We start from the raw sequence: 21,322 nt of genomic DNA, 5'->3' as shown, positions 1-21,322 counted from the left end.
ATGCCAGATGTTATGTATCGTTAGACCCAGGCTAAAAAGAATATTTTACCACTGTAAAGTCAAACCTTGGGAATATCCTTCAAGGGAATGTCCCTTCTTTTCCCTCTATTGGCTATCTTTTATTTTATTTTTTCCAGGGCCACATGAATCTGTTAGTTCTGCCATCAAAATACCTACATTAACTTTACTTACCAAGACCTACAGGAAGTCGTATATGATTCCCCAGGTTGAAATATATTGCCATTGTAGCGGCAAGGACAGTCTTCAACTCGTATGCATTCCTGGCTGCTTACATCATCGAATATTAAGCCTTTAAACATTGCAATACACATGTTAAAAGATGACTAATGTCAAGTGAAAGAATATGTTGCTTTTGTCTTAAGAGGTCTGAAACTGGTAGTATGATATGGGTAGTTCCCTTTCAGCAGATAAATGTTTGTATAATGAAAAGTTATATAATTTTCTAGTATTGTTTATTTGACATGGTCATGTGATATCACACAGGTGCACAGTTTTGTTATATCATAGCGAGTAATCAGAGCTTTATATTATAACGAGCCACGCACCTGTGTGACATCACATGACCAGGGATATGATGAGGGACACATTTCTATCCACGGGAAGTAAACATAAAAGTTTTCTAGAGAATAACAGCAAGCAGAGAACTAGAAATCTGTGAGGACCCTGAGGAAACCCACGCAAACAGAGGGAACATACAAATTCTTTACAGCTGTTGACCTGGGTGGGAATGGACCTCAGAACCCCAACGCTGCACGGCAGAGGTACTACTTCCTCAGCCACTACAGGAGGACATATCCCTACTGCCAAACCAATGTTTGCTTTCGTCATAACTTAATAAGTGGTGGAAGAAGTGTTAAAGGACAAAAATGGAAAATTTTATTAACTAAATATTGCCTTCTACTAACCTTGAGGACAATAGCAGCCCTCCACGCAGTGCTGATCGCAAGCAAGTTCTCTTTCTGGATCAGAACAGGTGTCCATACACGGTGAGCCACACTCTTGATACGACATGTCACCTGGGCAAGATTTGTCTAGAAGAAAACAGTTCATGCTACCTTAGTTCGTGTATTAGTCACAATGAAGCTCATGGGGGTCAGCTAAACCCCTTCCAATAGCCCGGCTCTATGGATAACTTGCCACGTGTACATGGCCACTGTCCATTCATGTCTATAAGAAGAGCCGAGAGTGCACACTATTCCGCCTCAGTGATAAACTGGAGTTGAGCGTTTGCTGTACATGTATGGCAATTCTCAATTTAAGTCCATGGGAGCAATTAAAATATCATAGCAGCATACAGAGGGCATTTATTATCCACTTTCAAATGGAAAACTATCAATCATTTTTTCCCCCTGGTTGCACCGTATTAATGAAGCGTCTGCACCACAATTTTGGGGCTTTTTTTGGAGGGCAAAATTTTGCCACTGCTTGTGAATTTGACACTTTTCTGGCGCTTCTATTTTTCCGACTCGTTTTGCGATTGGGTGGAAAATTAGAGCAGCTGAAAGCTGGTCTAGGGAATTCCATTTCACCTGCAATGAAGAGTCAGCTCTTAATCTTTTTTGTTTGTGTGCCAATTCATTAATCCCTTGAGCCACAAACTTACATCTCATTGAAAATTTTAGCATGCTTCCTGTGTCACCCTGTGCCAAAATTCATAATCTCCTTCACGAATACCATAGGCTTGAATTGGGAGTGGTCCCGGGAGTCCACCATTATTTTTTGGTGCACTTAGTTCTTGTTGCCGAATTGCGGTGTACGTCGTACAGAATTGTGGCGCACGATCCAACTAAGTAATAACATGCCCCTTTAGGTGTACATTTTTTTCTTCTTGTTGGAAACAGTGTGGCCGCGACACAAAACTGGCGCAGACACGCAGACAGACAGTTTGCTCCTTCTTTCTAGTGCAAAGTCAGACAGAAAACTGGTGCAAACTCTTCAATAAATGTGGCATACTGAGGATAAATGTAAAAAACATAAAACCTGTTGTTCTTCCAGGATTAGAATATTAATTGCCTATTGAATATATCTGATATCAGATCAATGTGGATTGGACTCAAAAACATTCTAATCCAGATAAGAAAAAAACACCATACACCATTCTAATACAGTATGGTAGGGTTCCATAGGCTCCTGTGGCTACTATATCACAGCTCTCGTGTGCCAGCGTATGATAAATATCCCCCATTATGTCAAAAACATATATTACACCATCAGCTGACACGACCCCTTGTTTGGAACTGCTATAAATTTCATATTACAGGGAATTTTTAATTAGGCTTTTCATTACCAAATCGGGCTGGCCATCTAGATCATATTATACATAAATGTTTGACTACATATTGTTTTATTCTTAGTAAACATTATATTGTACTGCACATTGTCCAGCATAATATGTATATAACATATACTGTGATGTATATATGCAGTATCTGTGATGTGTATATGGTGTCTGTATACACTGTATGATAGTATGTTGCATATGGCACTGTATGTGTGTGTATACGCGTGTGTGTGCACATGAGTGTATTTATATGTGATTGTAACTCGCATGTGTGAGTATACTAATATGTATATCTTTTAAGTGTGGAGGGGGCCCCATGCAGTAGCCTGCTTGGGAGCCCTGTCTCTCCTAGTTACACCCCCGTCTCTAGCATCATGTTAGTAAACTTACGACAAAAATCCGTGCTTCTCCAATTATCTGGGTGTCCTCTATGAAGAATGCACTGGTGGGAATACTGGGCGACAGTGGAGCATATGCAGGATGCTTTGTCAGCTGAATTACATCGACATAAATCTCTTCTACAAGCTTCAATATAAGGCTCGATTGCCATCACCTTATGACAGATTGCAAAACTTGCATTGCTTAGTACAAGTTCACATAGTGTCTCCTATAACATATAAAGAAGAAACAAAAATTACACTTTTATCCACATCAGTTTGCGCTACATAAGGTGAAAAAAGGAGAGCAAGTATATAAATTTGTGTTTAAGTAAATCTACCATCAAAATCCATCATGATAAATCAGAGACACTTACTCACAGATCCAGGCACCATTACATTGGTAATCTTCTTATATTTGTTTTCCATGGCTTCCTTTATTCTAAAATCAACTTTTAAAATTATACTAATGAGCCTGAGGGGCTACCCAAACCCCTCTGTGATCTGGCTTTACACACTCTTACACTGTTTTCCCCTGCTCCCTGCAGTGAGCAGGAATTGCTCAGTGAATAAGTGCTGAGGAAGCGGGAGGAGGGTAAAGTAGTGAAAAAGTCTGTAAAGCCAGATCACAGAGGGGCTAGGGTAGCCCCCAGGCTCATTAGCATAATCTAAAAGATGTTAGAAGAAAGGAGGCCATGGATGCCAAATATAAGAAGATTACCACAGTCATGGTCAAAAAAGCAATTTAAAGCCTTACTTTAAACACAAATTTAGTTCAGCCAGGGGAGAAAGCACTTATCAGATCAGAACAGAAGCCTTATACAAGAATGCTAATAAAAGCATTTTACAAGATCATTATTTTACAATATTATATCACAAATAATATGCTATATGGAGAGATTTATCAGAAGTGTCTGAGAGAAGAACTGGTCTAGTTGCCTATGGCAACCAAACCAAGCTCAGCTTTAATTTTCCTACTGTTTTTAAAGCTGAGCTCTGATTGGGCAACTAGAACAGTTCTGCTCTCACACTTCTGATAAATCTCCCCTTATGTGTCTATGTGCAAAATGTTAATGATTTTGATTAATTAAATAAAGGTTTTTTTTTAAGGTATAACAAATCTACCAACAATTAGATAGGTAGAGGTCCAACACTCAGCGCCCCCACAGATCAACATGGCTGAGCAATGAATGGAACGCAAAATAGACAACTTCATTCTCTAGCTATGAGTACAGCTGTCTCTAAGGGGGGCATGTACCTTAGTTTTATTTTTTGGGGTGTATAATTGAGACATTTGGAAGGTCTTTTTTCCACCTTATGTATGAGCATGTTCTGTTTCTTATTAAATATATTTAGTTTTTTCCTCTCCTGGCAGGCGCAAATTTTGGCTTCTTTTTGAGACTTTTTGTTGCAAATGTTTCAAATCCACATGGACACAAGCCATGGGAGGGGGTTATATACAGGAGTGGACACTACTGTAAATTTTGGATTTGAGGCTGTGACCTGCATTATGCCTCTAGTCAAACCTCATGGAAATGATGACATATGAGGGTGCGGTCATACGTGGCGTTAACACATGCGTTTTCAAACGCATCACAACAGCTGACAAGAGGAAATTTGCTTAATTACATTATTGTTGCCTTTACAAAATATGTGTGGTAACAAGATGTTTACATCCATCCTAACAATGCATTTTGTAAATGCCATTTTAAGATCAATGTAATTAGGCAAATCTGCAGATTTGGGCCTAAAATGTTGCAGAAATTGGCAAAAACAAGTGATACATAAGTGAAAAGTCGCACAGAACATGTGGAGAATAAATTTACATAAGGCACTGTACAAGGTGCAAACAAAGGTGGACTTGAAAAACGACAGCAGCAAAAGTTGCAGTGACAAGTCACGAAAATGGCAAAAGTCACAAAAATAAGGCAATTAAACTCAGAAACATCAGAAATACAGATGCATGTCCCCCTCAGAGTACAATACAGTACGGGAGTTTGATGAGAAACCAATGTAAATGTAGGAGATAAAATAAGTAAAGATATCACAAGGTTAAAAAAAAATTCACTCAACATAAGCCCCACCCTTTATGTCAATCCCATGATCCCTCATTCTAGTTGTTGATCCTTCTTGGTAACAGATTTACTAAAAATGAGGGTTCAGCTTTAGTGGGCAATAAATGGCACGGGGTTACATCTTTGTGATAAGAGAGAACAAAATGTACATATATCAGTAGCCGACTCAAAAAGCATCAAAATATTTGGAAGAGGGGAAACAATTATTGTTATTCTAGATGATAATAAATAATTTTGTAAAAAGTCTTGATATGTAATGCTTTATCTGAACAAGACTGTAAGAGTATAGTTACACTCTGCGAAAAACAATCTTTCCAATCTGGATATTCGGCATCTGGACAATTTTCGGTCGGACCATTTGCTACTTGAAGATTTCCAAACTCTATCGCTGTTAGTGGAATGTCTAGAAGAAAGAAACATTATCAGCACTACTTATTCTTCAAGATAGGACATGTCATATTCCTCTATGGAGAGGGGCGGGGGTAAGCTACGTGCTACGGTACAGCGGGCAACGGGATTTTGAATGCACCCTTAGAGGGGCCAAAATGTCCCGATGACCCAAAATGACATATAACATGATGAGGACATGCATTACTCAGTACAGTATGTTTCACTAATGCTATATTTAGTTCTGAAATAATAGCATTGGTTCTGTATGTGTTTTAAGAAAATGTAAAGAATCCTTACCGCGTTGATCAAATACACTTTTCCCCATAAGGTTTCCACAAAGTCCACAAGTGTGATTGGCATATTTAGCATCAAGTTGGAGCTACATTTAAAAGAAGAAAATATGTAAATAGAAAAACTATTTTTTATAACTCATTATTAGGTAAAGTCCTCCAGGTCCTGCATCTAAATGAACTATTATTACTGTATAACTACATTTACATAGTGTGTTGTACAGACCAGTAAATAAATGTCAGTTTTAATTCCGTAACCCCTTATTGCCTCAACCTTTTTTTTACTTTTATGTTTCCATTTTTAACCCCCCCCCCCCTTCCCTTTAATTAATTTTTAGTTCCTAAACGGTACTTGAACCCTAGAGGGTCTGATAGCTCATACCATATACTGTAATAAACCTGTTTTGCCTTTATAAGTATCACAGAGACTCCAGGATGTCACAACAAGGGTTCCCCCAATGACCGAAAAAGACTGATTAGTATAAGAATAACACATTAAATTAATAAAACACTATAAACCCTACAAGTTTGGTATTGTTGTAATTATTCCGACCCAAACAATAAGATTAGTATAGACTTGTATAGACTAGTATGGTATAGTAATAGTATAAAAATGGTATAGTAAATGGTATGGTATAGTATGGCATAGTAATGGTATAATAATGGTATAGTAAATGGTAAAGAATAATATAGTAATAGTATAGTAAATGGTATATTAAATGGTATAGTATAGTATGGTTTAGTAATATTATAATAATAATGGTATAGTAAATGGTATAGTATGGTATCGTAACGGTATAGTAATGGTATAGTAAATGGTAAAGTATAGTATGGTATAGTAATGGCATAGTAAATTGTATAGTATAGTATGGTATAGTATGGTATAGTATGGTATAGTAATGGCATAGTAAATTGTATAGTATAGTATGGTTTAGTAATATTATAATAATAATGGTATAGTAAATGGTATAGTATGGTATAGTAATGGTATAGTAATGGCATAGTAAATTGTATAGTATAGCATGGTATAGTAATGGTATAGTAAATGGTAAAGTATAGTATGGTATAGTAATGGTATAGTAATGGCATAGTAAATTGTATAGTATGGTATAGTAATGGTATAGTAATGGCATAGTAAATTGTATAGTATAGTATGGTATAGTAATGATATAGTAAAAATGGTATAGTAACTAGAGATGAGCGAGTATACTCTTCCGAGTATACTGCTCGGTCGAGTATTAGCATACTCGGACCGGCTCGTTACTCGGACGAGTATCTCGCCGGCTCGAGATCGAGCAGTAAATTAATAAAATAAATTGAATAAAAGTATTTTTATTGTAAAAAAAAAATATTACACATGTTTGCAGATGTTTTACTTGTAAGAACACATTGAAATAACACTATTCTTCACTTTCCAGGTGTTCGCACGTGTCTCCCGCTAGGTTCGGAGATGTTCGGAACATCTGGAATGTGAAGAATATTGTTCTTTCAATGTGTTCTGCACTTAAATGCTCCTGCATTCACTGTTTTTAATGTTTTAATTCTATTCTTCACTTTGCAGCTGTGCGCGTGTATCTCCGAACCTATTGGGAGACACGCGCGCACACCTGCAATGTGAAGAATAGAATTAAAACATTAAAAACAGTGAAAACACGAACATTTAAGGGCAGAACACATTTAAATAACACTATTCTTCACTTTGCAGCTGTGCGCGCGTATCTCTGAACCTATCGGGAGACACGCGCGCACACCTGCAATGTGAAGAATAGAATTAAAACATTAAAAACAGTGAAAACACGAACATTTAAGGGCAGAACACATTGAAAGAACAATATTCTTCACATTCCAGATGTTCGTGCTCATCTCCTAACTTAGCGGGAGACACGCGCGAACACCTGCAAAGTGAAGAATAGTGTTATTTAAATGTGTTCTTACAAGTAAAACATCTGCAAACATCTGGAATTTTTTTTTTTGCACTGTTCTTTTACTGTTCAGTTTTATTAAAAAAATGCTCGGGTCTCCCATTGACTTCAATGGGGCTCGTTATTCGAGACGAGCACTCGAGCATCTGGAAAAGTTTGTCTCGAATAACGAGCACCCGAGCATTTTAGTGCTCGCTCATCTCTAATAGTAACCCAATAAAATAACAGAGAAATTTAAATTTTTTTCATTCCACCCCAGATATAATTTGTTTAGTTTCTTAATGTAATATTAAAAAGGTTATCACAAACCAAGGGCTTTATTGCAAGATAAAAATTACATGTTCCTGAAAGGAAGAGGTTGAAATAATTAAAACAAGCAAATACCGGTAATCCCTCATGAGGGAATGTGGAGAAATAAAACTGCCTTTAAATGTGCAAACATTCCAACATAAGTATTTTATTATTTCTTTTATTGGTGTATACCCTTTTTTTAGGATTGAGACCCAAATCTGATTTAGGAACAAATTACTAATGAATTACTTTTGTTTTCAATCAATAACAATGATATGGCACAGTCTACTTATATCTCCCCATTCACTCGTTACATGAACATTTGATTGGTTTAATGCTTGAGTTTTCATTCTCTTTTTTTATTTACCTCAAATCTTCCATCATGATACTTCTTGAACATCAAACCAATGGATGAAGTTATTTGAGTGTACATATCAATAGTCTGAATCATTATTGTTGATATACTATATGGTAGTTGGACACTGCAAAACAAAAGCAAATTATTGTCTCTATAATGGATACAACAAATTACTTTTTCCTGTAGACCGTTGCTGTATGAACTATCTGAAATAAAGATTTTAAAAGTATTGCATTCGTTTATTATTATTTAAGATTAGTGGTGAAACTGATCAATTTGAATCCATTACGTGGCCTGCTCCGATACATGACTGCCGTGTAGGAAACACATTGGCAGGCTTTTATCGATTTGGGCACACGATGGCCATGGAAATGTGCTGTAATTTTCATGTGGGATGTAAGTTTGTGGCACTAGGGATTGTTGATTGTTGATTTGGTGCACAAACAAAATGGTTAAGTCTCCTCATTCGTGAAGGTGAAATAGAATGCTGTAGACCAGGTTTTTGAAAACTAGATGCGCTGGCAATGTGTCAGATTGCCAAGCAGCGGAAACATTTTATGCCCCCAAAAGAGAGTTTCTGAGTGTCGGAAGACCACCAATATTGTGCTGCCCACCATAGAGGCACTTGTTGATCTCTGAATGTTAATTATCTCTGGCAGCTCCATAGTCTCATAGCTGTTATGTAGTGATGAGCGGACTGGTTCAAATTTATATACCCCAACCAGTAACTACTTAAATGCCAGTGGCAAAGTAACCAGTGGCATTTATATTACTACGGCCGCACATCAAAAGTGGTGTCACCCTGTGCCACCGACTAGTTAGTACTGGGAAGCTGCATTTAAAGAGTTATTACTGATGCCAGCACCAATCACAGGCATTAACAGGAAGGGAGGAGTGACCTGAACCTGAAAAGTTCAGTAGGAACCAAAGTTCTGGTCCTTTAAACACTTTTCTTAAAGGAAACCTACCACTTTAAAATTACGCTTATAACCCACAAATACCTTGCAACAGCTCAGGGTGAGCTAATGCCGGGCCACATCTTGACTAGTTGCAGAAACCGCAGAAAAGTGTTTTATTCGTTATATTACAATCCCCTTTGTCGCACCATGATATTGCGGTGCGCACCATGCGCGCAAACGTCCAAAGTCGGCCGTGATAAAAAGTTGTTCGCGAGCATGCGCGAGTGTGCCCGAGAGCTCGGTGACATCACCGGCTCTCCGGCACCTCATAATAATGCGCACCAACAGCCGCGTGCATGGTGCGCACCATGCGCACTAATTTTAAAGTGGTAGGTTTCCTTTAAGTTAAAAAAAAACTTCTGTTTTATGTTGGGACTGTAGAGGCATGCATTTTGGATATCATTTTTTCTTACATATGAACGGATCTTGGTAAAGATTCTAAAAATATTGAAAGTAAAACCTAACTAAACCCAGACACTTTTCCTTATACACATGCTATGATGCCCGGTATTTTATATTGATGAAATAAAGATAAACAGAATTGTAACCAAGATCCGCGGGAGCAGAGCCATTCCTTCACATGTTCCAGTATAGTTTCTGATCTCATGTCTGCACATGTTGGAGACTCAAGAGAGCAGAGCCATTTTTCCTTTGTGTTAAACCCTAACTATGGTTCAAGATCAAGGTCGTTTAAAGCCCAATTGCAAATATTTGGTGTCTTGTGTCTTGAAAGTTAATTATTTAATGGAGCAGAATCAACCACTACCAGTATGTTGTCAAGCAGAAGAAGACCTTCCAGATCATGATTCCTTCATGGGACATCATGGCAGCATCATCCAGAAAATCAACTTTGAAGTAAGATGTAAATTAATAGTATAGTGTCACAGAGGACTGGAGTTTAGGACTGAAGTTAAGCTCTCCTCACCCTTTACTGTGATTGATATTACATCCATTTTACATCCATTTTACATCTCATTTCAATTTTCTGGATGATTCCACTACAATGGACTATGAAAGAAACATGATCTGGAAGGCGTTTAGCTGCTTGAAAATAAATGGGTATTGGTGTATTAGATCAATTACTGTTGACAGGTTCACCTTTGAGTTTATTAAACCTTAACCCCTTAAGGACGCAGGGTTTTTCGGCTGATTTCTCGCTTTCCAACTTCAAAAATCCATAACTTTTTCATTTTTACGTGTACAGACCGGGCTTATTTTGTGCGTAACAAATTTTACTTTCCCGTAATGTTATTTATTTTAACATGCCGTGTACTGCGAAGCTGAAAAAAAATTCCAAATGTGGAAAAATTGAAAAAAAAATGCACATGCGTCACGTTCTTGTGGGCTCAGTTTTTACGACTTTCTCTCTTCGCTCCAAATAACATGCCTACTGTATTCTTTGGTTCGGTGCGATCGCGGTGATACCAAATTTATATAGGTTTTATTGTGTTTTAATACATTTTCAAAAATTAAACGAATGTGTACAAAAAAGAAAAAACATTTTTTGCCATCTTCTGACGCTAATAATTTTTTCATACTTTGGCACACGGAGATGTGTGAGGGGTCATTTTTTGCGAAATGAGGTGACGTTTTCATTGCTACCATTTTGAGGTCTGTGCGACATTTTGATCATTTTTTATTTCATTTTTTATGTTATGTAAAAAGGTGTAAAAGTCGCATTTTGGACATTTGGGCGCCATTTCCCGTCTCGGAGGTCACCACCGGCCGTAACCGTTTTTATATTTTGATAGATCGGGCATTTTGGGACGCGGCGATACCTAATATGTCTGTGATTTTTACTGTTTGTTATGTTTTATATCCGTTCTAGGGAAAGGGGGGTGATTTGAACTTTTAATATTTTATAAATTTTTTTTATTTTTTAAACTTTTTTTTTTTTTTTCACTATTTTTTAGACCATCTAGGGTACATTAACCCTAGATGGTCAGATCGCTCCTACCATATACTGCAATACTACAGTATTGCAATATATGGCATTTTTGCAGGTCATACATTACAATGAGCCACTGGCTCATTGTAACGAACCTGCATAAGCCATGTAGCCTCGTGTCAAAAGAAGACCCGAGGCTACCATGGTAACCGATCGCCGCCCCCCGATGACGTTCGGGGGCGTGGCGATCGGAAAAAAGATGGCGGCTCCCGCGCGCCACCGTCTTTTAAGTGTTTAGAGGGTTAATAGCCGCGATCGGTGCAAGCACCGACCGCAGTTATTAGCGGTGGGGGTTTTGTGCAAAATGCAAAAACCCCCACCTCTGTATGAAGAGGACTCAGCCCGTGAGCCCTCTTCATACATCCCTTATACCTCTGCGCCGTAGAGCTACGGCGCAGAGCGTTAAGGGGTTAAAGTTAAAATGATTTTTTAATGCTCAGAAGGGAAGATATACATTTTTGTGTTATACATAATAAAAGATTTGGGCTATTTTAATTAAATTAAAACAGCAGTGAGTCTTCGCAGTGTGTACGGCTCCAGTTACTGGCCAATACATATGTGTGTTTTTTAACCTTTCTGCTGCTTTATTACATAAAATCTAAACCTTGATAAAATATAAACCTTTATTCAGAGCATTCATTGCATTCTGTCAACTCTAATCACTGGCAGCAATTCTTATCTCCACCTTCTCTGAATGTTGGAGCTACAGGACATAAGAAGTACGGTTAAAAATTAGAACGCACAGAGCTCACAGAACAGAGTGGTTAAAGGGGGTGTCCACTTTCAGCAAATAATTGATATGGTTTGAAAAGTTAGACAATTTTCCAATATGCTTTCTGTATCAATTCCTCACCATCTCCTAGATCTCCTTCTGATGTCCTCCTATAGAAAGCTTCTAAGTTTATTTTCAGTGGATAACATCTGTCCATGGTCGTGTGATGGACATGCAGGTGCACAAGCCGTTAATATCACACAACTCTTATTACGCTCTGTGATAATAATGACTTCTGCACCTGCATGTCCATCACGTCACCATGAACAGATTTTATCCACTGGAAGTAAACATGGAAGCTTTCTATAGAAGTTTTCATTACACAAATAATATCAATTATTTACTGAAAGTGGCCAAGCCCTTTAAAATATTAATTGAAATTCATAACTTTTAAAAAGCAAACTAGTAAGGGAATGACATAACCTCTGCTTATACATTTTGGGGCATATTTATCATATACCGGTGCTCATGCGCCAGCGTATGATAGCCCCACCGCTCCTCTTGCGCAGCGGGATACATCAAGAGGCTAAAGCTGCCTAAGTGCCTTCAGTTGTGCTCACTGTTATGCGGGTTCTCCTTAGTAATGCTCAGGCGCAGCATTGCTAAGAACAAATGCATTTTTTCAGAGACACAGACCAAATCCATTGATAAAGTAGATTGGATATTTTAATTATATTTTCTTTTTACACATTTATTAGAAATGGTTACTTTTCAATGTGTGATAAACTTAAAGGGAACCTGTCAGCATAATTTGACCTTATAAATCTGGTATGTTGTCAAGCAGCTAAACACCTTTCAAATCTTGTGTCTTTCATGACCCAGTATGGTACCATCATCCAGAAAATCTGTTTTGAAGTGAGATGTATTGGTGGTATAAAGTCAAGGAGGTGGGGATTTTAACACTGAAGTGAAACCATCACTTCCTTAGAAAGCCTCCTTCACTGTAATTTATTGTCCTGCATCCAGAGACATCATCAACCAGATCTCCTGAAGTCAATGATGCATAATGTCAATCACAGAGGAGGAGGCGTCCAGAGTCCTTCACTTTATGCAACCAATTTACATCTCACTTTAAAGTTGATTTTCTAGATGATGCCACCATACTGGACCATGGAAGAAACAATATTCTTGACAATATTCTGGTAGTGGTTTATTAGGCCAATTGCTGATGACAGGTTACCTTTAAAAGAAGCACCTTAGAATTTAAATGAAAAAAAGTGTATATTTTATTTAAATTATTTTTTTTCCCGTTTTTTTACAGTAATTTTTTACATTTATCTTGTTGTCAGCACTGCATGATCATGTTTTGTCCACTACACCTGGAGGTCTAATGACAATTGCCCCTTATTCTTTCACTCTAATCCTGCACTACATAGTTGGGTTGCATATGAATAGCACAGTCCTCTGATGACAATATACTTACACTTCATTTTGGACCAGCACAGCTCCATCGATTAACTGGATTATGATCTCATCGATTTTCAAAGTGACATTGGTATACAACACACTGTTCTGTTCTATATGGTGTCTGATCTGTATGATAAAATCTTCGTAGTTGTTCTTACAATGTGAAGCAAAAACATAGGTGCAATTTCCGGGAAAGTAAAAAACTTTATCGCTAAAAGTCTTGTAGTGGAAATTTTTCCAGTAACTGCATACTGTATCAAAATTAATGCCCAGTGCTGATGGGAAAAAAATATATTTATGGTTAGTTCAACCAGAAACTCTATACATACATAAAAAACTATATTCTAAACCAAAGCAATGCAATCTCAAACAAAGAAGGCTCCGCTTAAAAGGTCCCGCTGTACAATGGGAACACTGGACCAAGCTCACAGAGCTCGGGGGTATTCATGATGGGGTGGGACTAGGAGGCGGTGACTGCCGCATGAAGCTCACAGTCACCGCCGGCCTATGGAGTGGGAGGAAGAGAAGTAGCACATCGGACCAACCCCTTATGAATACGCTTGGTCTGGTATTCCTCGTGTACATCGCGGCAGTGTCTGCTAGTGTTATCAGAGGTTTCCGATAAAGCAAGCAGTGTAACACTGCGGCATCTGTTGTAGCACTAGGAGCTGCTAACTTTAGTAATCAGCTCCTAGTGCCTTTTGTATGAGTGACAGATCCTCTTTAAGCCCATAAACAACCACCAACCTGTTGTCCAAAAAGTGATGTCCTTCTATACTTTGGGAGATCTATTTTTATATTATGGGAGATATTGCTTTATACAGAAATATTGATTTGACCTTTGTATACTAATGACCAGTAAGGGGTCAGAGGGGTGGAGAGGAGTCAGGGTAAATTTTTGACCTAGTCCAGATACATTATCTCAAGTATAATGCTGAAGGGAGCTTATGATTATGTACATGCCCCTTGTGCAAATCTGACAACTTTTGTGAATGAGACGGTAGAATTTTTTTAACATTGTTTTTACATTGTAAGCTACACCCATTTTATTACCACCTAGTATTCTCACACAGTATAATTCCCAACTTAATGGCCCCCACAATATATAATGCCCCATTCCTGTGGCCTTCTCCGGCTTATATTGTGGCCCTTGGTTTGTTGCCCCTCCTCTTTACTCTCCCTTTACTCTCCCCCTACAGCAGTTTTGCTTTCCTTTTCTGACGCCGCTGGTGCAACCCTGAGCTGTTTCCTGGGACATATCTCCAGTCGCCTAGGATGGAGGTACATCACGGTCCTGCTGGACAGGATGGTTGGAAGGTAAACATGTGACATTAGTCAATCTAAGAGGGCCAACTCACCCTGACTCTTCTCTATCCCTGTGACTCATTAGGTCATTTTTATGCAACGTTCATCGTTTTTATATACCTTCTTTTAGCTGCAGGAGCAAATTGTCATATAAATTTTACTTACATACTATGTTACGGCTGTTCATAGCTATAAACTTTGTGTATTCCTCTGCAGACCTTATGCCCATAAACCCTGTGTAAAGAAAGAATTGAAGGCAATAAATAAATGTAACACCGTGAGATGAAGACAAATATCTTACATTGTACGTACACTGACATATAAGCCCCGATGAATCTCCCCCAATGTATGTATATTTGGAGTGCCATTTTAAGGGAACCTATCATCAGGATTTTACATGTTGACCTAATAACAGCTTTACATATGCTTTTTAATACTACTTATCAATCTAATTTTATAATTATGATTCTTAGTTCCATTCAGATATAAAAGTATACCTGGCTCCCTTCCAGCAAAGAGGACTGAGTCATGGAGGTGTCTGTTATAACCCAGTGCTATCATGCAGCCTTGCAGTTCTGGGGTAATGGGTTCAAGTCCCATCTAGGTCAACATTCCCTCATGCAGATCTGAGCTGACCTTGTGCTGCAAGCAAATCTCAGTCAGCTCAGATCTGCATGAAGGAAGAGGGAGAGGTGAGGGAACGCTGACAGAGCTGTGATAACACAGAAGTATAACAGAAAACTCCACGGCTCAATTTCCTTTTCTGACAGGGAGCCAGGTATATTTTGATTCACTTTTAAAACTTTCTGTTTATTATAAAAGCAGATTTGGAAATTTTAATAACCCCTTATCACCGGCCCTTGTTTTCAGCTTAATGACCAGACTCGATTTTTAGAATCTGCATGTGTCACGATAATTGGTTATAACTTCGGAAAGCTTGAACAAACATGGGTGATTTTTAAATTATTTTGTCATTGTACTTCATGTAAATTGTACAATTTAAGTGATAAGTTTTGTGTTTTGTGCTGACAAAAATTAAAATTTTAGAAAAATTCTGAAAAATTGTTGCTTTTCAGAGTTTTGAATGTTCTGCTTTCTATGTACTGAGATAGACTGCCCAAATAGCTTGATAACTAACATTTCTGGAATGTCTGCTTCATGACATGGTTTATTATGCGACCTATAATTTTTCTAGGATGTTATGAGGCTTAGAATTTTAGATGTAGTTTTTCCCATTTTCATGAAAATCGCTAGGGCTCACGTTATCCCTTTAAGTGTTTTACAGGGGTTAAAACAATATGGGCGTGAAATGCTCTGCAAAGTTTGATTTCTTCCGATTTCTCCCTACCCAATTTTTTCCGAGTGCATTTATACCCCACATATTGTGGTAACCTGCTGTGTGGACATCTGTATGGCAGAAGAATCTTAGAGCAGATTTGTATTGTCACATTGTACAGGCTATAACATTTTTATTTTTTAATAACTGCAAACATATGAGGGCTTATTTTTTGCAGGATTAGATACACTGTACAGATAATTCTTTTGGGGGATCTATAGCCTATTCATTAGATTTTATTAAATATTTCAAGGTAGACACAAAAAAATCACCCATTTTTGTTTTGGATTTTTAGCGCTTTTTTGGCCGTTTACCATAACATAAAAATAATGTTTTATCTCTATTCTCTGGTTCACTTGGGGCTGCCACAAGATGGATCGGATCCCGGTAAGCTCACCAATTGGGGTCCAATCCATGAGTGATACACTTACACGCCGCGGTCATGCTTGATGGTTGAGTTTTTCCAATCCAGGGTGTTAGTACTGGTCTGGTCTGTGAGGACACAGCCTGACACCGGCACTTGCAGGAGACAATCTCCTGCAATGTTTTTCCGACATGCTGAAGGCGGCGTGTCGTAGAAGCACCATTAATGGCCGCCTTAAAAACATGATATGGTGATCATTTACCGCAGCCATTAAAAATACTTATTCTGATGTGACTTTCTACATCAGCACGTCAGAAATATATTGCAGGACATCGTGTCCTTTAAGTGCTGGTGTCGGGTTGTGTCCTCACAGCCCAGACCAGCACTAACACCTGGGATCGAAAAAACTTAAATCCCAGGTGTTTAAAGCTGTTAAGCTTGATTGTGGCATGTAAGTGTATCCCCTGTGGATCGGACCCACCGGGGAGAGCTTACCCGGGGATCCGATCCATAATGCTGCAGCCCCATGGTCCGGCATGTGCCCTGAGGCTACTGACTCCTGTTCACGCCAGGTTCTGCCTTCTGGCAGGATGGCTGTAACTAACTGAGCATGCTTAGTTTCTTATGTTATACATGCAATACATGGGTATTGCAGTATAAGGGCTTGAATAAGTGATCGGACAAACGCTTGTTCAAGCCCTAGTCTGGAAAAATGTAAAAATTAAAAAAAAATGTAAAAATCATTTTATAATAGTAATTAAATAAATAAATAAATACAATAAAGGTCCTAATCACCACAGTAAAAACCAAATAAATAATCAAAAAATTTTTTATAAAAGGCGGTCATAAAAAGTTATGTGCCTTAAAATAAGCCCTCACCAGATCTTTAAACAGACAAATACAGAAGTTATACCTCTGTAAAGTTGTTGATACTAAAAAAATGTGATTTTCTCCAATATTGTTCTCGGTTAGTAAAATTGAGCAAAGATAACAAACAAAGGTATCAACGTAATCGCAGTGAACCAGAGAATGAAGATAAATATTATTTTTATGTTATGGCAGGCGGGGAAAAAATAATGCTAAAAATCCAAAATAAAAATTGATGATTTCATTTGTGTCAACCTTAAAAGAGTTAATAAAATCTTATGAATAAGGTATAGACCCCCAAAATGAATTATCTATACATTGTATCTCACCCTGTAAATAATAAGCCCTCATATGTTCGCATTACCAAAAATACACAAATTTTATAGCCTGTATATTGTGAAAAAACAAATCTGCTCTGAATGGCGCTGCTTTCATTCTATGCCCTGGTGTGTGCCCATACAGCAGGTTACCACCACATATGGAGTATTGGAGAAATTGGGCATAAAAGTTTGCAGAGCATTTCATCATTTAATTCATGTGTAAAGTGTCATTTTTGGCTTAAATAAGTGTATTGTCCAAAAAAAATCTAAAATTTCCACACTTCCATTTTGTTTTAACCTATGTGAAACACTTAAAGGGCTAATAGATGTAATATAAGTTGTTTTACATACATAGAGGTGCGTAATTTCTATAGTGGGGTAACATATGGGGTTTTACTATTATTTAGGCTTCTCAAAGTCACTTGAAAGAGTTCAAAACCTGAGTTTTGGTGATTTTCACGAAAATGAGGAAAATGGCACCAAAAGTTCTAAGCCTCATAATATTCTAGAAAAATGAGAGGACACTTAAAAATCCATGTCATCATGAAGCAGACACTGCAGTGCTAGTTATCAAGATTTTTGGGTAGTTTAACTATCTGTCTGGGAAGCAGAACATTTCGGAGCCTGAAAATTAAGAATTTTTCTGAACTTTTGCCAGATTTTCATTTTTTTTCAGAACGAAATGCAAAATTTACCAAATTTTACAACTAACATGAAGTACCATGTGTCACATGAAAATAATCTTAAAATCACCTGGATGTGTTAAATTGTTCCAAAGTTGTAACGAATTATCGTGACGCATGTCAGATTCTGAAAATAGAATCTGGTCACTAAGCTGAAAACAAGCGTCGATGATGAGGGGTTAAGGGGGTTAAAAACTAATAACCCTAACCCTATGGGAACCTGTCATTAGCTCAAAAGGTGAAACCCTAATGACAGTTTCCCTTTAATTATGCATCAGAAACACAGTGCACCATGTTATGCAATAGAAATTGGCTGAAGGAAACCTGTCACCTAAAAATTCAGTACAAAATGTTGCCATCTTTGGGTCATGAGTTTGGGTCATGTTTGGATCATGAGTAGCTACTGTAGATCAATACATAGTTTAGTCAGAAACAATTGTGAATTCCACTGATCCACATAGACCTTTCTGATTCACATAGACATAGCTCTTCATGTATATGTTTCTTCTTCTTCTTATGTCATGATTATATCCTGATAGTATTTTATGCTTCCTGCATGGCTGAATTGTGACAAAGGACTGGAACAATAGAACAACCTGACCCTCCGGTTCTGCTCTATGTCCTCTCCTTTAAAGACAAACTGTACATTAAATATAAAATAGATGGACACAAATAAATACACTTTGCTTGCCATAAAAAAACTATAGATAGATAGTCTATGGTAGGCCTTAAAGGACATCTACCACCAGGATGAAGGATTGTAAACCAAGTACACTGACATACTGAAGTGTGCCCCCTTTTTCAGGATCTGCTCTTCTTTTAGCTTCTTAAGCCCTGGTTTCTACAAAAAAGGCTTTTACAATTATGCAAATGAGCTTGAGGGGCTCAGGGCTCCAAAGATGTTAATGTAGTCTGGAGCCCCTCTGGCTGATTTGCATAATTCAAAGCTTTTTTTTTCCTAAAGACAACAGCATAGGAAGCTTAAAGAAGAGTGTATCCTGCCAGAGGGGACCCAACCAGCATGTCAGTTTGCTTGGTTTACAATCCTTCATCCTGGTGGTAGATGCCCTTTAAAGGGTACCTGTCACCAGGTTTTACCCTACCAAAGTACCCGCTCTCATGTAGGGTATGAAATGTCTAGAATTCTAGAATTCTACCAGTCAAGCAGTAGGAGGGCATATTGTTGCAGGATCAGGGTTTGGGCCCTTACCTGATGAGTGCGTAAGGATGGAGAGTTGGGGCAGATTTATACAAATTTTAGAAGTTAAAAGGATGGCCTTAACCCCTTAGAGACCTGGCCCATTTTTGCATTTCCATTTTTCACTCCCCACCATCAAAAATCTATAACTTTAATGTGGAATCTCAACTGTTTAATTTAAAAAAAATCTCCCGCTAAGTCAGGCAAGAATAGCCTTCTCACCTCATTTTCAGATGAAATAAGTTTTATTAGATTACATTAAAAGAGTGACTACATACATGCAGACAAGCTGACGTGTTTCGGCCAAAAAACACCTTTAGTCATGCTATGAGAAAGGGCGTTTTTTAACTCAAAAACGAGTCAGCTTCTTCATTTTCAGAGTTGGAAGTGTTCTGCTTTCCAGGCAGATAGTTAAACTACCCAAAAAGCTTGATAACTAATATTTCTGCTATGACTAAGGCCTCATTCACACTGCCATGTGGGGGATGTATATACGGCAATGGGCATATGGCGTATAGACGGCAATGGGCGCATGGCGCCCTATGGGAGGGGTACGTTGCCGCACACGTGCGGCACCGTACCACTCCGTTCCCCGTGAAAAGATAGGACATGTCCTATCTTTCTAAGGAATACGGCGGCGTGCGCCATATATCCCTGTGGAGAGGAGCAGCGGTATGGCGGGCAACAGCAGTGTGACTATAGCCTAAGGGCGCTTTTTTACCTGAAACACATCAGCTTGTCTGCATGTATGTAGTCACTCTTTTAATGTAATCAAATAAAACATTAAGGATTTTTTCAGTCCAGTGCCGGAATTCCTTCAAATTTTCTCCTGTGAATGTTTCATTGGTGTCTGGACAACTTTTCAACTTGATTGGATCCACAGATACAAGGATCTGCAGGGGTGCACTGTATTGGACCTTTTTTCAATAAAGATAGGATATTTCATACCCTACCTGAGGGGACTAGTAGTTGGGGTAAAACCTGGTCTTCTTTAATGAATATTTTTGTCACATTCCTCAATCCATCATCTTTTCATGGACATAGCAAAAAATTGGGCTGCATACAATGAAATCTCTGCCCAACTCGGAGAAGACCATGCCTTTAAAAGGCCATATTCTGTGCAAAATTTGGCAGTTTGCTCAAAGAGGTTTTTAGAATTTGTTACTACTTCTAGTTTTGTTACTTAACTTAAAGAACACTTAAAAAAACAAATTTGATGTTTATGCTTGCTTAAGGTTTGCTTGCTATAGGTTTTATAATGTTTGCATACATTTACAAAAATTAAAACCTCCTGTACAATTTTTTTTTCTTTATTTTGCCATTTTATAGCTTTTTCATACTTTGGTGTATGGAGTTGTGGGTGGTGTCATTTTTTGTAACTTTTGATGGTGTTTCAATGCTTCTATTTTTAGGAGGGTACAACCTTTTGATCACTTTTTACTGAATTTTTTACATTTTTCAAAATGGCAAAAAGTGCCATTTTCGACTTTGAATGCTATTTCCCATTACAGGGTTAAACACAGTTAAAAACCATTATTAGATTTTAATAGATCAGGCATTTTGGGACGTGGTGATACCTAATATATATATATATATATATTTTTTTTTTTTCCACTTGTCTTTTTTTCTTTTACTATTTTTTAGACCCCCTAGGGCAGTGATGGCTAACCTATGGCACTGGTGCCAGAGGTGGCACTCAGAGCCCTCACCAGAGATGACTCCAGGTATCTTCCTGCAGTCCCAGACAGCCCAGGACTTGCTGTGCACAGAGCTATTTTAAAGTGACAGCTGTACCTGGGACTATTTTCTGCTTTATTGGTGTCCTCAGGTGCTGGTATCAATGTAAGCTGTGACAGAGAAGGGAGTATAAATCACAAATTAAATTTCTGTGTTGGCACTTTGCGATAAATAAGTGGGTCTTTGTTGTAGTTTGGGCACTCGGCCTCTAAAAGGTTCGCCATCACTGCCCTGGGGTACTTAAACCCTAGGTTGTCTGATTGATCCTACCATATACTGCCATACTACAGTATGGCACAATATGGGGATTTTCCTCCTCATTCATTACAATGTGCAAATCGCATATTGTAATGAATAGGTTAAATCCAGAAAGCATTGGGTCTTCGAGATTGACAGCATTGGGCTGTCATGGCAACTGATC

The 21,322-nt window shown here is 38.1% G+C and overlaps 1 protein-coding gene across 1 annotated transcript in view; it reads right to left on the bottom strand.

Moving 5' to 3' along the window:
- The window catches only part of LOC140070238 (uncharacterized), a 108,355-nt gene extending 93,359 nt beyond the window's left edge, over positions 1–14,996 (bottom strand). The window contains exons 1-9 of the mRNA XM_072116593.1: positions 14,894–14,996; positions 14,562–14,630; positions 13,108–13,366; positions 8,015–8,129; positions 5,442–5,523; positions 5,048–5,157; positions 2,693–2,909; positions 927–1,052; positions 193–310 (exon numbers count right to left, since the gene is read on the bottom strand). Coding sequence (XP_071972694.1) covers positions 193–310; positions 927–1,052; positions 2,693–2,909; positions 5,048–5,157; positions 5,442–5,523; positions 8,015–8,129; positions 13,108–13,366; positions 14,562–14,630; positions 14,894–14,996 — 1,199 coding nt within the window. The remainder of the gene's footprint in view (positions 1–192; positions 311–926; positions 1,053–2,692; positions 2,910–5,047; positions 5,158–5,441; positions 5,524–8,014; positions 8,130–13,107; positions 13,367–14,561; positions 14,631–14,893) is intronic.
- Positions 14,997–21,322: the final 6,326 nt, after the last annotated feature.

Source organism: Engystomops pustulosus, chromosome 7, assembly GCF_040894005.1.
Source record: "Engystomops pustulosus chromosome 7, aEngPut4.maternal, whole genome shotgun sequence".
In the NCBI taxonomy this organism is placed as follows: domain Eukaryota; kingdom Metazoa; phylum Chordata; class Amphibia; order Anura; family Leptodactylidae; genus Engystomops; species Engystomops pustulosus.
Note: the sequence above shows the minus strand (reverse complement) of the source record. Positions and strands in the feature narration are given on the sequence as shown.